A 15,906-nucleotide genomic window follows, 5' to 3' on the forward strand; every position below is an offset into this window, starting at 1 on the left:
CAACAACTGAAGGACAGATTTGTCTGTTGTCATATCAGTCAGCATGTACAGGGTTATATTAGGCTGCGTTCACACTGCAGGCGTATGCGCATCAAATCCGATTTTATTGACCCTATGCGACCCATATCCGATCATGGTATGACAGTGTGAACGGCACAAATCCGATATTTTCAAATCCGATCTGGGTCACTTTCGTATGTGGTACTGAATCCGATACATATCCGATGTTTTAGAAAGCGACTGCTGTTTGAACGGTCAAGTCGCATTAAATCCGTCTTTTACATCACTGACACAAGACAGACGCCAATTATCAGCGCCGGAGAAGCGCCCGAGAAGACATCGCAAACACTTCCTGGCCATCCAGTGTAGATGTCAGTGAAACTGTTGGGAAGACAAAGTTGGAGAAACATGAACATTTTATTTGTTCTGTATAATCTGCAGATTCTGACAGAAATCTGCAACTATCCTTTGAAGCACCGCTCCTCTAAAACAGCAATAAGGATCATTATTAGGTTATCTACATTATTATGTAAATAACAAAATAACTTAAAGCAAAAATTGAGAAACGTGAAGTCTTTATATTAAGGGCCATCAGTCAAACAATATTGTTTGCTCTGGGTCTAAACAGAGCGCGTTGTGTGTGACAGCTTCTTTTGCGCATGCGGGCCGCTTTGAGCGTTCACACTAGAGCGCGTTTGCTGTCGCATTTTATTTGTAGTGTGAACAAGCACAAAAAAAATCGGATTTGATCAAAAAATCGGAATTGAGCATTAACACCTGCAGTGTGAACGTGGCCTTAGTGACATATGAGCACAGCTTGGAGTTCTGACCCAAAAAGCTCCATTTTCCATCTCATTATATGAAAGAATCTTTATGGTCACGGTCTCAGAGTTAAATGCTATCTGAAAAACTCAAAGTGGACTGTCTCATGTCTTATCTTTAACGTGCCTCCCACATAGCTTCTCGACCTTAAAGTGCTGACTGATGAAGCGATGCTTTTAACAGCTTCCCCCACCTCTGCAAACAATTTCTAAACTGATTCTTGGTCAGGGAGCTTTGTTCAACCCTTCAAGTCCTGATCAGTCTTCTTTGTGAAGGCCACTGTGCCACCACCTTTGCTCTGTGAGGTCTGCAGAGAGTTACTGAAACCTAATTTCTTGAGTTCTGCCTGTCATTCAGTGTGATTTGTGGGACTTAATGTGAACAGGTGCATTGCATACACGTATCACAATCAAGCTCTAGATTTATCTCAAGAATAATTAAAGCAAACAGCATCACAGCAGATTAAATCTCTTGTCAAGTTGTGCAATGAATTTGCATAAACATTCAGTTTTTCATTATGGGGTTTTGGCTATTGAGTGTTTACAGAAGCAAGGCCATTGTTTCCCAGAGACAAAACGGTGAAGTGCCCACTCCGAGATGAGCTGCTGCCTCAAGTGGAGGAGTTCAAGTATCTCAGGGTCTTGTTCGTGAGCGGGGTAAGAGCAGAGCGGGAGACTGAAAGGCAAACTGGCGGACACTGCACTGCTCCGTTGTGGTAAATAGAAAGCTCAGCGTAAAGGTGAAGCTGTCGATTTACTGGTCGATCTACGTTTGCTACACTCAGCTATGGTATTGAGCTGTGGGCAGTGACCGAAAGAATAAGATCTGAGGTTCTAGCAGCAGGACTGAGTTTCCTCTGGGGCTCAACCTCAGAGATGTGGTAGGAGCTCAGTCACAGCTGCTGTAGAGCCCCATGGCTTGGACCCCGATAAACAGTTGAAAAACGATAGGAAGACTGATGGATACCAACAGTTATTCGTTTAAATTAAGCCTGCAAGAAAATTAAACACACAGACGATCTGAAGGAATTTATGATTTTGCAGGATTTTATGATCTATATCAGGTGAATTTAAAATGTAAAAATTGCCTTTATCTTGAGAAATGGCTCAGAGCATCTGTTTGCTGCTCAGTGTATCACATCTAAAGCACAAAGGACTCAATATCTAGATTAAAAATTGAACACTTTTAAATCAGTGTGAAGACTTTTCTATGTGGATGTATATTAAAGGTCAATGAATGTAGTGACCAAAACTGACATAAAACAACTGCTGTGTATTATTACTGCAGGAAAAGCTTATAAGGCTTTAGAAAAGTCTAGAACTGCTAATGATAAAAGCGTCCACTTAAGTCAAAAGGCTGTTTTTTTGCTTTTCTATTTGCATGATAACAATTAGCCCTTCCTTGCAAAGCATTTAGGTGTTTGGAACAGAGTTTAGAGATGATTTCAACAGTTTTCTGTTTGGGGTTTTTCCACACCAGCTGTCAGAGACATAGAGGTCACAGAGCTGAGCAGCTGTCATTAAATGAAAAGATGGGAATGATGTCGCAGAATCCATTAACAAATTATTACAGAGAAAAATTGGGGGCTTTGCACTGATTATTAGTTGTATTTGCCAGTGAGAGTATTTCCAGAACACAATATAATGCCTCATGAGTGTTTTTAATTTAGGCTTCATTTCAGGATTATGTCCAAGTAACATTTCATGGCCAGGTGTAGATTCTAAGCTCACAAAGCAACGTCAACACAAGTGTAGTGTGACAGAATAAAAAGATGAGTGGTGAGTGGTTATGCTTTCCCATCTCTGCCTGCACATTAGAGGAGACTTTAATGGTGCAACTGATGCAGAAGAAGTAAATGAATTAGGTTTAAACTCACAGGAAAATCAGATGGTCCATACTCAGCCGAGGGTAGCCAGAAAGCTGTTCCCGTGGTTCTTTTCTGCTGAAAACAGACTGCATCTCCAACAATAACAACACACACCTTCAGGGGGGAATGATGGGATGTCATCGCTCCAGGCACAAATGCAGCCTGTTATTTATTATTCATCATAGGCTTGTTTCCTGATCAGAAATGGTGCTGAATGGCTTTAAATATGATCCCATTAAGAACTCAGCAGCAACTTCCTCCAGCTTTAGCAGCCTGTCAAACTGACACTAACCTGCGAGCCTCTAACCTAATGTCAGTAACCTCTGAATAGAACAATGGAAATCTGCGAACTGCTGCTGAATGTGTTTTGGTGAATTGTTGCCCTCTATTGTTTGCTTTTAGATGTGCAACAGGAAAACTACCATTGCACCACTACCATTCAAATGTTGGATGTACTCATGAACGAAGGCGAATCATTTGTCTGTTACATCTTAACCTTCTTGAATATTAGCAAATTGCACATGCACTGAAACTTTTTGCCCAACATTATGAGTCTTAATACATTTGTAATACGTATGAATATAATTTAATGTATAAATCACAAGCCCTGGGGCAGGCTCCGGCCCCCGCCCACAACCCTGAAAGGAATAAGTGGCAGAAGATGAATCAATCAAGAGGTGGATGAATCCCTTGCTCACTTCCACAGCAAGTCTTTTGTCCTGTTTCTCTCCCCTCACCCCCCAATCAGTCAGTGCAGATGGCTGCCCCTCCCTAAACCTGGATCTGATGAAGGTCTTTTCCTGTTAAAGGGGAGTTTTTCCTTCCCATTATCGCCAAGTGCTCGCTCAAAGGGGATCATCTGATTGTCGAGGTTTTCTCTGTATTTATGTGGGGTCTTTCCCTTACACGATATTTGGTGCTGGATGGATGGATGATGGTCACATACATAATAATCTTATACAATAATGTATGGAGACAGATATGGAGGCTGAGAGAGTTTGGGCATGTGGATATGTTGGACAAAGGATGTTGAATGATGCTGATGTAGTGAAGGAGGACATGCAGTGGGTCCGACACAAGTAGATGCTATGAACAGGGCGGCAGGGCGGACCAGAAGAGGAAGACTATAGAACATCTTAACAGTTTTTAAAGCAACCATAACGTTGATTGATGCAGTTTTATTGGCTTTAGATATGTACAAAGTGAGCAGTCGTAATATGTCACAGCTTATTAAATGGATTATGATTCTCTCCATCATGACAGCACCATGATTATTGTTAAGTTACAGCTAGATTTATTTAATGACTCAGTCATCAAACTGTCATACACTCTTAGTTCTCAAAGCTGCATAAAGCAAACTCTGATTATTAGCACATGCTTATAAATCTAAAAAAAAAAAAAAAAAAAGATAAAATGGAAATCTTAAGAACAACATCATCACTTTAAATCACTAGCTGCAACAGTTTATAAACTCCATTCCCATCCCATTATAGAAAATAAGCTTCTCAGTTTGCTCAGGAAAAAAAATGTGGGGTGACCTTTGATGGCATCAGCAGAACTGAAATTTAGAGAAGAACAATAAAAAGCATTAAAAATCTCTTTAAAGTTATTTAACAGAGCATGAAATAGTGTCAGAGCAGAGCTGTTCAGGTTCAGGAAAAGTCTTACCTTCCAGCGGTTGCCACACTCATTGCACAGAACAAATGTGGTCATTGGCTCATCAGCACTGCGTGTCTGCACCTAAAACACACACACACACACAGACACACACAAAGACACACAGACACACAAAGACACACACAGCAGGTTTAACTGTAAACAAAACACCAAACTGAAAGGAAGCGGTTTGTACGACCTACAGTGAAGCTGAAACACTCCTTCCTCACTAGTACAGTGTATATCCCCCACTCTGTGACTGAAATACATCAATCTCATTATATTTATTTGAGCCACTATGTTCCCATACAACTCCCCAAATTATCAAATAGCATCGCTGAAGCTGATTTAAGCCCCAGCTCTAATACAGCCCCACAGCTTTCTTGTTTTTCTGTGGCATTCAAAAGAGAAACAGTTACTCTACAGGCTTTTCAGAACATCACAAACAACAGCAGTAAATAGCCGACTCAGTGCGGTCACATCGTGTGAAACAGCAAAAAATTTCTCATTATTATGTGATAACTAAAAGCAAACAGCTGGAGAAATAACTGCCCTATTACAACACCAGCTCTCTCTGTGAAAAAGGCACAAACATCACAGCCTGCTTCACTCTGGAAACACATCGCTTTCACACGCTCACTCGCCTAAATACCACCATTAGAGCCCTATCAGTCCTGTTCTCTGCTTTGCTCTGACACATGTGTGTACCTGGTTATAGGTGCAGTTTTTCTTCTTGCACTTGCCGCACTGCAGCAGGTCGGTGGTGGTGCCACCAGTTTTAGCCATCTGGTGTTCCCTGATGGCCTCCTGGGTGAGCACGTTCCTCAGCTGTTTCAGCTCGTCGCTGGCCATTTCCTTAATAAAGACGACATGATGTGTGATAACGAAAGAGGAAAGAAAAGGCAGGAATGTGCAAAGTGTTGCTCATTGCTGAGGAGAGGTGAACTTGCAGGGCTGTTGTACCTCAGCAGACATGGTGGCGATGCGGCGTAACTCGATGCTTCCTGCGAGCACATTTTTGCGAAGGCCTGGGTTCTTCGGGTCCTTCAAGTTGCTGATGCGGCTCCTCACTCGGTTCTTGTACTTCATATCAGTGGCTTTTATCTCCTGGTAGATATGTGCGATCACGCTGTCAAGGGCAAACTAATTCCTCCGAGTAGCATGCTTGATAACAGCTATAATGTTGAAACAAGATGCTTTCCCTTTGGTTCAACACTGAAAGAACTACAGTTTAATTAATCATGGTGCATAGTGGAGAATTATCAACTCTGAAGGATATGATCTTCAATCTCTGCTGCCATGCCCTCACAGTTAGCTCCAAATTCCCTGTAATCATCTGTGAAGTTCAGAAATTACATTTCATGTAAGTCAGCAGGCAGTCTGCAGCGAGTCTTAATGTGAATATTAAAACTGCAGCAATGATAACGTGCAGCCTAAGCCTCACTATCTGTGCGCAGGGCAGCTGCCAGCATCTCAATGCACTTGTCTCTGATGGAGTCTCCAGTGGCCAGGTGAGGGGACAGCGGACCCCCAGGAGAACTGAAGCTGGGTGACATGGGGCTGGTCGGGGTAGTGGGAGTTTTGGGAGCCTCGGATTTACTCTTTCTGTAAAAAAAAAAAACAAACAAAGATTTTTAGTGTCAAATTCATTAAATACGGATCAAAACGTTGCTGGTGCTGCACACCAGCCACACAAGTGCAGCTTTAACCTTTAGCAATAATTCATTTACTAACATCCATCATGTAAAGAACCCATCCTGAAACGCTCTGACTCATCAGTCCTTGAAAAAATATTAAAGAATGATGAATGTCAACACTGATAAAGAGGCTATTTGGAGTCGCTTGTTGCCACCCACTGAGTCCTCCCACGAACTGGCAGCTTGTCAAATAGGAGTGCAAAATAATAAGCATACAGTGCTGTGCAAAAGTCTTGAGCCACTACTCTACTCAACTTTTTTTGTTTGTTAAGCTACTCAACACTGACCAATGAATCATTCAAGCATTTAAAAATGCACCTAACTCAAGAGATGAACCGTTGTTGTGGACCAATTTTAGACTATATCACATTTTGATCCACTGTGCGATACCATACCTACGGCTTCATTTTCCAGCATGACAATGACCCCAAGCACAATGTCGAAACATATGTAGACAGAAAAACACACAAGGCCTCCCCAGAGCCCGAGCCTCAACATTACTAAAGCAGTGTGGGATCATCTTAGCAGAAAACAGAACAAAAGGCACTTAACATCCAAAAAAGAGCTTTCAATGTCCTTCAAGAAGCCTGAAGAACAACTCTGAAGACTAGTTAAAGAAGTGAGAAGAATGCTGCCTCAGAGAGTTCCTGCTGTGTTCAAGAATAAAGGTGATCAGACCAAATATTTACTTTCAAGCTAGCTAGAATCATATAGAATCCTATATTCTTTATATGCTGTAGTTCTATGAATGTTTGAATTTTCCATTTTCCTACCAATATAAATAATTGAGGGGTGGCACAAGACTTTTGCACAGTACTGTAAATCTACAGTGAATAGCCATCCTTACCTTATTTTGTACCCTGCAAGATCGAAGATAAAATCATCCTAAGAACCTGAGAAACATAATTAAATACCTTTCGATGCTGTCAGTAGAGGGCTTCCTCTGTAGAGGTCCAAGCTGAGGAGCCTTCGAGCCCTGAGACTCTCTCCTGTAATTCAAACTCAAGGTCATTTATGTTTTTCACGTGCAGAAGTACACAAAACTTTAACACCTGAGAGTTGATAGTTTGGTGAGCTTGTATTTAATCAGCACCGGTCGCTGTTATTTACCTTTCTCCTGTTAGCTTCTTTGCTGCTGGCGAGCTGCTCGTCTTTGAGTCAGTCGATTCCCGTCTAAGCAGTGAAACACTTTCAGTCAGTCTGGGTTTAATCATTTGGATTTCACATTTAAGTACTGGTGAGATTTAAACTGGTGCACAGAACTGATACCTGTCAGTTGAATGACGTTTCACAGGTTGGCCAGGCTTTGACTCACAGGAGTCCTTTCTGCAACAAAGGATTAGCATCACTAGCATCACATTTCATATAAGATAAGTGCACACACACACACACACACACACACACACACACACACACACACACACACACACACACACACACACGCTTATGTTGTATTCTCAAACTTATTTCCTGGCTCCTGCACACCTGTGTTTGTCTTTTTTGGCCTCCAGGGTGGGCTTTTTGGGAGGGGGGGATTTAGAGTCTGATGAATCTTTCCTGACAAGAGGAAGAGTTTGTGTGTGATTTTTTTTTTTTAACCAAACCCGTCTGTGAACAATAAAACGAGAATGCATCCATCTCCCTTTGCTCTAAAATCCAACAGTCTTCACACAGGGAATGAACAGATATTTTCATGCAGATGACTTGCAAACCTTTCTCTTTTGGTTTCATCTGAATGTTTTCTAGACATTTTGGTATCCACTGAGTCTTTCCTGCAAAAAGAACACAGCTTTGGTACCAACACTGAACACCAGTGTTTTATGTAAAACCAAAGACACAGATTTCTTAAGGCCACTGATCATCCAGAGACTGCAGCCAACTTGTTTTTTTTTTACATGAATGAGAAACAGAACCATTCCCAGATCCCAGACCTGTCTTTCTTCACATGATCTGACGTCTTTTTCTGTGGAGGAAGCAGCTTAGAGTCTGACTCCTTCCTGCTTTAGCAAATAAAAAACAGATTCAAATTCTGAGTCCGAATAAAATTGTTTTTTTTTTTCAAAAAAATATTTTCCCGTCTGTAACTCGTCTGAATCAGACCTGTCTCTCTCCTTCATTCCATCTAGAGAGGGCCGCTTCGTAGGAGGAGGAGGGTGAAGGTGAAGAGGAAGCGGAGGAAGAGGAGCGTTGGGGTCAGGAGGCTCTTTTCTAAATGAAAAGACACCTCTGAGCTCAGATGAATCACTTCATAAACAGAGTGAATAATGACAGAAAATCGTTACGGCACTGCAAAGAAAGTAGGCATGCAGAGCCTGACCTTAAGGGAGGAGGAGGATGTAGGTGAAGAGGAAGAGGAGCAATCGGAGCATTTGGATCCAAAAGGAACTTTCCTGAAAATCAGCACTTGTTTGAGATTTTTTAAAACTCTGTCATTGTTTTCTGTCTAACGTCACTCAAGAACTTCAGAAACATGCACCAAACCACATCTGACCTCTCCTTCTTTACTTCCACAGGAGGTCGTTTAGTCGGTGGAGAAGGCAGTCGGGGAGCGTGAGGGCGAGGAGGTCGGGAGGAAGAGTCTTTGCCATCCTTCCTGGACATATGTCACAACAGCAGAGGTCAAAAGGCCACCTGACGATGCGGCATGCTGTTCACAAAAACACACCTGAGTGACTCTTGTCAGCATGCACCATGCACAGCAGGAATCCTGTTAGGCCACGTGGAACACACTGATGCATGTTAAGTCATTAGCAGCAACCGCGCGCTCTGCAGCTCAGGCAGCACGAGAGTCCAAACCTGTCTTTCAGAAAATCCATGGCGGGGCGTTTGATGGGAGGAGGCCGAGCGGGTCGAGGAGGAGAGGGGAAACGGGTGGGATAGAGCACACTGCTGTCCAGCACACCTCTCCTGAAATATACAACAGAGTCTGAAGCTCTGCTGGATCTTACTGGGAAGTGTCGTGCGTTTTTCTGAGCCTCTACGTTCTCACCTTTCAAACAAGGGCTTGTGGGGGTCAATGGGTCTCTCTCTCTGAGGCTCGCTCAGAGGTCTCTCCCTCTGAGGTGTGCTGGTGAGCCTCTCGTGGTTGTTTTCTTCTCTCGGTTTGTCCTTCCTCATCTCATCTGCAGAGCTGCACTTCTTGAGCTCCGTGGGGTTTTTCTCCTTTTTGAGCTCTTCCACGTGCCTCGTCTTTTTTGGTTCCTCTAATGGTCTCCCTCTTCTCGGCTCCGACTTGTGCTTCTCACCCCGTGGGTCTTGCGCAGGCTTCGGCTTCTTGTTATCGACCTCCACGTTGGGATTTTCTGGGGGTGCTTGTTTCTCTTTCCTGATTTCCTGCAGATGTTTTGCATTTCCAAGGTCCTCCAGGTGCTTTTCTTCCACGAGGTCGTCAGCATGTCTCTTTTTGATTTCATGGCCATCATTGTGTTTGTCTTTCCTGATTGTATTAGCGTGTTTTTTGTCATGATCGGAGTCTTGTTTTAGTTTGACTTCCTGCTCGCTGTGACTAAGAGAGAAAAAAGAGAAGCACTGTTTTTACCTCTATGCAAGAATTACCACAGTGAGTGTTAGAGGTGGAAGTGGGTTGAAAAAAAATGGCAAATACATATATTAACACGAACATGATTTAAATCACTGACAAGCACTGAAGAAGTCAGTGCTTTCATGCAGTTAAACAGTGAAGGACACTTCATAGCGTCTCAGCTTTTACCCTACATATGCACTTGTAAACAGTGCTGCCTTGCAGAACAAAACAACATCACTGTGCTGACTTCTATATTCTATAATCTATCCCATCTAACATGGAAAAATAGCTTTAAGCATAGACTTTAAAAGATATATGTAGCAAGGTTATTATAGAGGTAAACTAAAAACTATAAAATTAAATTAAATTAATTAAAAGTAAACTCTTGAAAAAGAAAAACAAACTAACTGATTTGCTATAGTGTACTTGGGAAACTATCCATCTTCTTATTCAATTCGGGGTCACCAGGGTGAGCAGGTGGGGTCTCACGGTCAGGCTTGTGCCTATTCCAGCCGTCACACGGTGAAAGGCAAAGAGACAGGTCACTAGCCGACCACAGGACTAACACAAAGAGACAAACAACCATTCACACCTATGAGTAAATCACTAAAATTGGGGAAATCACTGTGGGAGGAAATAAGAGAGAACCCACCCAAACACAGTGAGAACATGCAAACTCCACACAGTTAGGTCGGACCACACAGTGGAGTTGAACCCAGGACCTTCTTGCTGTGTGGCAATAGTGCTAACCACCGGACCATCATCCTGCCCGATGTCAAAAAAAAACTAACTAAAGAGAAACAAAGAAGGAAATATTTTTAGTTTTAGTCAGTCGGGTCACATCCCAGCAAACATGATTGACACCCCAGCGTCATCTCCCTTCTCAAAATTAATCATGACACCAAAAACTGAACAGCAAGCAGGTGGATGTTGATGTTGTTCACAAGTACAATACAGGTCCGACCATCTCTTACAAAGTAAAACATATATAGATCCGATTAATACATCTGTCTTTGTTTTCTCTTTAACAACAACTCATTTGGTTAGTACGTGATTGTGACGTCTTCTCCACATACACAGACAATATTACCAAAACCTGTTTTTAAAGAAAATTTGATGCTTTTTACATGGTGAACTTGGTTCAATGTTAGGTCCTAAGCAGCATCAGGAGCCCGGGACTTGTTAAGCATGAAGTCAATTAGCTCAACAGAAACACTCCTGAACTGAGATTCTTCAGTCTAATAAGGACGTCTGAGCAACGCTGAAGCTTTACCTAACACAGACGTCAGACACAGACATTACTGATCATTATTAACATCAAGCGAGGCTTTCAGGGACACGTTTACTTAGACACAGGATGTCTGCATAACTGTGAGTCACCTGCCCTCACAAAGAGCAAGGTTTGTATTATATACCTGTTCAGAACTTCCTAAATTTGGACTCTAACAAATATCCACTGGCAGCAGGTGCTTTTGGCTGATTTCCCTTGTTTAATTTAGCACAACGTTTTTACACCAGATATCCTTCCTGACACAACCCTGCCATCTATCCAGGCTTTTAGACTGGTACAACGAGCACGCTAGCCTGTGTTTGCCTGAGACTGGGTCTCAAAACAGGGATCCTTCACACGTAACCACTACACCATGGACCCACCATATTGTGATATTTAAATACACTGACGATAACCCAGGATTAAAACATCTTCAGTGAAAGTGAAACAAGCAAAACCAAACAAGAACCTACCTGACACTAAACTGAATTACGAAATAGAAAAAAAAAAACAATGAGTCTGACATGTAGCCCTTAAGACATCATCATCATCCACTGATTTGTGGTCTCCCATCTACGGTGGCCCCGAGAGGTCAAACCCACCGAAACTTAAGAAAACAGCTAACAGAAAAATGCTGGAAAAGTAGACAAAACACAGCAGAATTGGGGGAAAAAAATCCACAATTGAAGTGTTTCTGGGGGCACAATAACATCACGGACCAGCTGCAGAAGTAGAAACCAAAACGTGTGAAGGATCGCAGTGAGACACGCTTAAAGAAGTAGAGGATTCATCGCTGTTGTGAGGGAGAAAAAGACGCAGGTAATGTGTGTTTTAATCACATTATTCATGTAATACTTTAGATACATATTTGCTGTTGTGTTTTGTGTGCTTTCGAAGCATTTTTTAATTAGCTGTTGTTTTCTTAATTTGTTCGTTGGAACTCTCAGGAGCACCATACCCATCTTTCTTTCTTGTTGGTGAGTCTGCACGTTAATATGGTATCAATCTGTCAGTCACAATGCAGAATAACCTGATTCAGTCGTGTCTATTCACAACAACTGACACCCCAGTGCACTTTATATGGTAAGGTAAAGAACCTACAATAATGCATGGAAAATCCCAACAATCAAATCATCTCCTATGAGTAAGCACTTGCCAACAGTGGGAAGGAAAAAGTAAGAGGGAGCTGCTGGGGGTGATGGGAGAGAGAGACAGTCCAAAAAAAGAGAAAGGCCGAGTCCAATTCATAAGATTTTAACTTGTTACTGAGAACATAAAATAATTTGGAAAATATATCCTGGGGTAATAAATCGTCCCACAGACTTCTGGAGTCGCCCCCTGCTGGCTGTTAGAAAGAATGACGGTGATAGAAAATTATTAAAGTTATGTAACACGCTTTGCAGTAAGCTGAAGAGTGTATCTCTCAATGTCTCTCTCCATCTGTGCTCTTCTCAGGCTTTGTTGTGGCTACTCTGCTATCTGTTATCCAAAGCAGACAGAACCATGTTCAGTACAAGGACGCCAAGTAACTGTTAACAATAAAAAAAAGTGGATAACATTGGAAAAAGTGTATAAATGAAACTCTGCCCTGCTTTTGCTTCCTTGCAAGTAAAATGAACACGTTGGAGCTCACTACTCTGTGTGTTTCACTTCTTACGAGAACTGTTCTATCAGAAGGTTTAACACTTTTATGTGCAGTTTATCATTAAAAGAAGTCTCCCTATTTAAAGTTATGATGCTACCTAAAGGATAAAATGTGACATTACAGTGGCTCACAAGTCTGTTCTGTCCTTAATGTCATTAAACACCCCAAACTGTTTGCAGCAAATAGCTGCCCCTCACTGAGCCTGGTTCTGCTGGAGGTTTCTTCCTGTTAAAAGGGAGTTTTTCTTTCCCACAATTGCCAAGTGCTTGTCAAAGGGGTCATTTGACTGTTGTCTTATTGTAGGGTTTTGAGGCAGCTCCAGTTGTGATTCAGCACTATGCAAATACAACTGAACTGAATAAAATTGTCTGAATGTAGATCAGCCAGGCAGTAGATTACCTTGAAATTTTATTTGAACTTTAAACATTTCAATGCCTTTTTTTTACAAAGCTGTTGTCACTTTTAGCAGAGAGTTATTTTTTAAGGTGTTTTTATGAATGCGAAGAAAATACTTTTGTTCCAGTGCACTGCAAAGCCACACACACACATCATTACGGACCTGACAGCAGGCAGGCACAGCAGGTATGCGGACATTAACCAGAACTTCACTTCATAATGTGTGTGCTCTTTGTATTAAATGTCACGTTAAGTGTACCTGTGTAGTTTCTGTGTAACCGCTGTGAAACCACTGACCTGCTCTGCGTCTCCGAGGGAGAGCTGTTTGGAGAAGCTGCCGTTTTGCTGGAGTTCAAACCATTCTTGGTCTCAGACGATTTCTCGGGATGAGAGCGGCCAGAGTCTGCATGAGTGCGTGTTTTGGAGGAGAAATCATATCAGCAAATCAGACTCCGTGCTGATGTATTGACTGCACAAGCAACCATTTCACCGCTGTGGAAACACTGTAGTATGAATGTAAATCAGTGTGTGTACCCAGAAGTCTTTTCCAGTCTTTAATGAGGACTTTTGCCAAAGCAATCACTTCTTCATCTGTGCAGTGCTTCCTGATACCATTAACAGACATTCCAATTCTCGTTTCCTGAAGCCAACATAGACACACGGGTTAATTATTTTATTTTTTCCACATTTCCCCAGGATGATCAGCAAAATTAAAATTTAACCCACCTGTAGAAGTTTGAGAGTCATATCGACGCCTTTCAGCTCCTTCAGCAGGTCAATGGCGCCCTCCTGTATTCACCAAACAATGACATCGTTACTTGCAACCCCCTAACTCTTGAAAGGGTTCATTTAGAAATGCGTAATAACAGTGTAACGCACAGATCTGGCAACAAGAATGCGTTAACCTTTCAAAAAAGAAAGCACAATGTGGTTAGCAAACAAGAACAGTTTCACTTCTTTATTATTATTTTTTCATTGGCACTCGATGGCATTTTTACAACATTAGATCCACTGTTTTGCACGGCTGTTTACTCCGATTACAGCTGGTGGCATTATCTTGTGCAGCCCCCTAACTGTGCAGGAGCGACGCGAACAATGTCGTGTTTGCAGATTCAGTCACAACACGAGCACGGCCTTACGCCCACAGGCCGCGGTGTTTACTTTCTGTTCTGCGCACTTCTATGTCAGTTAAACTCGCTAAGCATTTTCAGAAAGAGAGAGAAAAAAAACCTTTTGACAAACACAAAAGAGCTGGGCTACACAGCAGAGCTGCACACGGGCACTGAAACGGTCCTGCAAGAGAAATACACGCAAACCCACGAACACCTGTTGATCGTTTGTTACGGTCAAGCTCGCGCTTCACTTCTGCACACTTTCCAAACACACCGAGTCAGCAGGAATCAAACTCGTGTTTAACAGAAAAGAAGAGGAGCCCATTTTAATTTATGGAAAAGTCTACTGCAGGCCTTCTGCTCAGCGCGAGGTGGCGGGACAACGCGCCACCTGTGGGTGTCAAAATATAGTCTCACCGTGTTATTTCTAGACACCATCTTGTCCAGTTTTTTTGCAATCCGGATGAGATCTTCCTCTCGAGTCATCGCTGCATTTAGTCGTCTAAAGACCGATCGGTTGCGCCAAATGGATACTTATTTTAAAAAAGAAAAAAACTCCCGAGAAACAGAAAAGTTTGTATCTGCTACAGGTCGGACTTTACGCGCGACGCACTCCATTCAGCCGAGAGGCGTGTCCTGCGGAGGGGTCCCAGCTGACCTGCTCCACAAATGACAAACTAAATATAGACACAGTTGTAGACCCGTGGACAACAGGGATGACTGAAGTTTAGTGTGAGAGATTTTACTTTTTTTAAATACTTTTTTTTAAATCAACTTTATTTTGTCTTAACATGCTTTGCTCTCCTGCGGCTCCTTAGATTTCTCTACACCCTGGACGGATTATATCACAAAATGATCTCTCTTTAAGATTTTCCAGCAAAAACGAGGTCACTGTGTAATGATTAATCTTTCCTACACTGAAGGCAGAACTCGGGCAGCTGCTGCTGTGCCAAAGAGCAGCCCGACACTAAGTCACCGTTTACAGCCTGTTTCTTTCTTTGTTAGTTACTTCATTTTTTTGTAACACGGAACAAGGTCACCTCGAACACTAAATCAGACAACAATTTCACTTTCTCTCACAAAATGGGGAAAAAACACGTCCTGAAAAGTGTGTCTATGTCACGGCCACCAGGGGGTGGTGTGATATAAGTCGACATGAGAATTAACTTTCGTTTTGCACTGAAAGCCACGAACCTTCGTGTTTGCTTCTGTTTGTCTTGCAGTGGACCTAACATTAAGATCTGATAGTTTTCTTCTTCGTCTTCTCGAGGAAACGAGAAAGAAACAGAAAAGCTTCCAGTTCGGTTCCAATTGAACCGAATAGTCAGCCTTTACATTCATACATGTTTTATAAAAGTAACAGCCGATGTCTCACACTGCGTGCTCTCCTTTAAAGAAATAATGCTTATTCGATAAGTACTGACTTTCTATAGTTATATTCTGTTAAAAAAAATAGTGAATAAGGCAAATCAATCTTATGAGAAAAATGAAGGTTTTCATCCTTTTTTTTCTTATGAGAAAACATTTGTGGACGTTAGCAGGGATGTCAAACTCATTTCACTCCTTTGACCTTTACTTTGATCTTATTGCGTAGAACCAGAGAAAATTGTCTTTCTGTCAGTCTGAAGGTGTTTAACTACACATTTAAGGCCATTTACAGTAATATAAGAAAGATAAGTGCAAATTTATAATAATAATAAGAAGAAGCAGAAAAATAAATTTTTTAAAAGCACCTTTCAAGACACCCAGGGACACTTAACAATAGAATAAAACACATAGTAGAACAAAAAATGAAGAACAATTTTTAAAAACTTTCAACAGTGCATCTCGGTTTTTCTACACGATGAAGAAATGCTGCTGCGGTAACTGTAAGAAATCTGTCATCACAAAAATCTAAATGTGTAAAATTACATTTCAT

The 15,906-nt window shown here is 41.8% G+C and overlaps 1 protein-coding gene across 12 annotated transcripts; it reads right to left on the reverse strand.

Moving 5' to 3' along the window:
• Window positions 1-3,851: 3,851 nt before the first annotated feature.
• tcea3 (transcription elongation factor A (SII), 3) lies at window positions 3,852-14,973 on the reverse strand. 12 transcript variants are annotated; one of them, XM_040013110.1, is made up of 14 exons: window positions 14,406-14,649; window positions 13,603-13,665; window positions 13,411-13,516; window positions 13,174-13,279; window positions 7,528-7,599; window positions 7,312-7,368; window positions 7,153-7,215; window positions 6,957-7,031; window positions 5,790-5,950; window positions 5,625-5,681; window positions 5,309-5,463; window positions 5,054-5,200; window positions 4,358-4,429; window positions 3,852-4,247 (listed from the first exon to the last, which is right to left on the reverse strand). In XM_040013110.1, exons 1-14 carry the CDS (start codon window positions 14,472-14,474, stop codon window positions 4,239-4,241), a joined length of 1,212 nt encoding a protein of 403 aa, XP_039869044.1. In that variant the 5' UTR covers window positions 14,475-14,649; the 3' UTR covers window positions 3,852-4,238. The 12 variants fall into 12 exon arrangements, 7 of the variants coding, with proteins under 7 accessions (XP_039869044.1, XP_039869049.1, XP_039869048.1 ...); XM_040013115.1 differs by lacking the exons at window positions 13,174-13,279; window positions 13,411-13,516; window positions 13,603-13,665; window positions 14,406-14,649 and adding exons at window positions 7,755-7,814; window positions 7,974-8,042; window positions 8,143-8,250; window positions 8,360-8,416; XM_040013114.1 differs by lacking the exon at window positions 7,528-7,599 and having other exon boundaries at window positions 14,406-14,646.
• Between the last annotated feature and the right edge of the window lie 933 nt (window positions 14,974-15,906).

This window comes from Simochromis diagramma, unplaced genomic scaffold (genome assembly GCF_900408965.1).
Source record: "Simochromis diagramma unplaced genomic scaffold, fSimDia1.1 OVJJ01000618.1, whole genome shotgun sequence".
Taxonomy (NCBI): Eukaryota; Metazoa; Chordata; class Actinopteri; order Cichliformes; family Cichlidae; genus Simochromis; species Simochromis diagramma.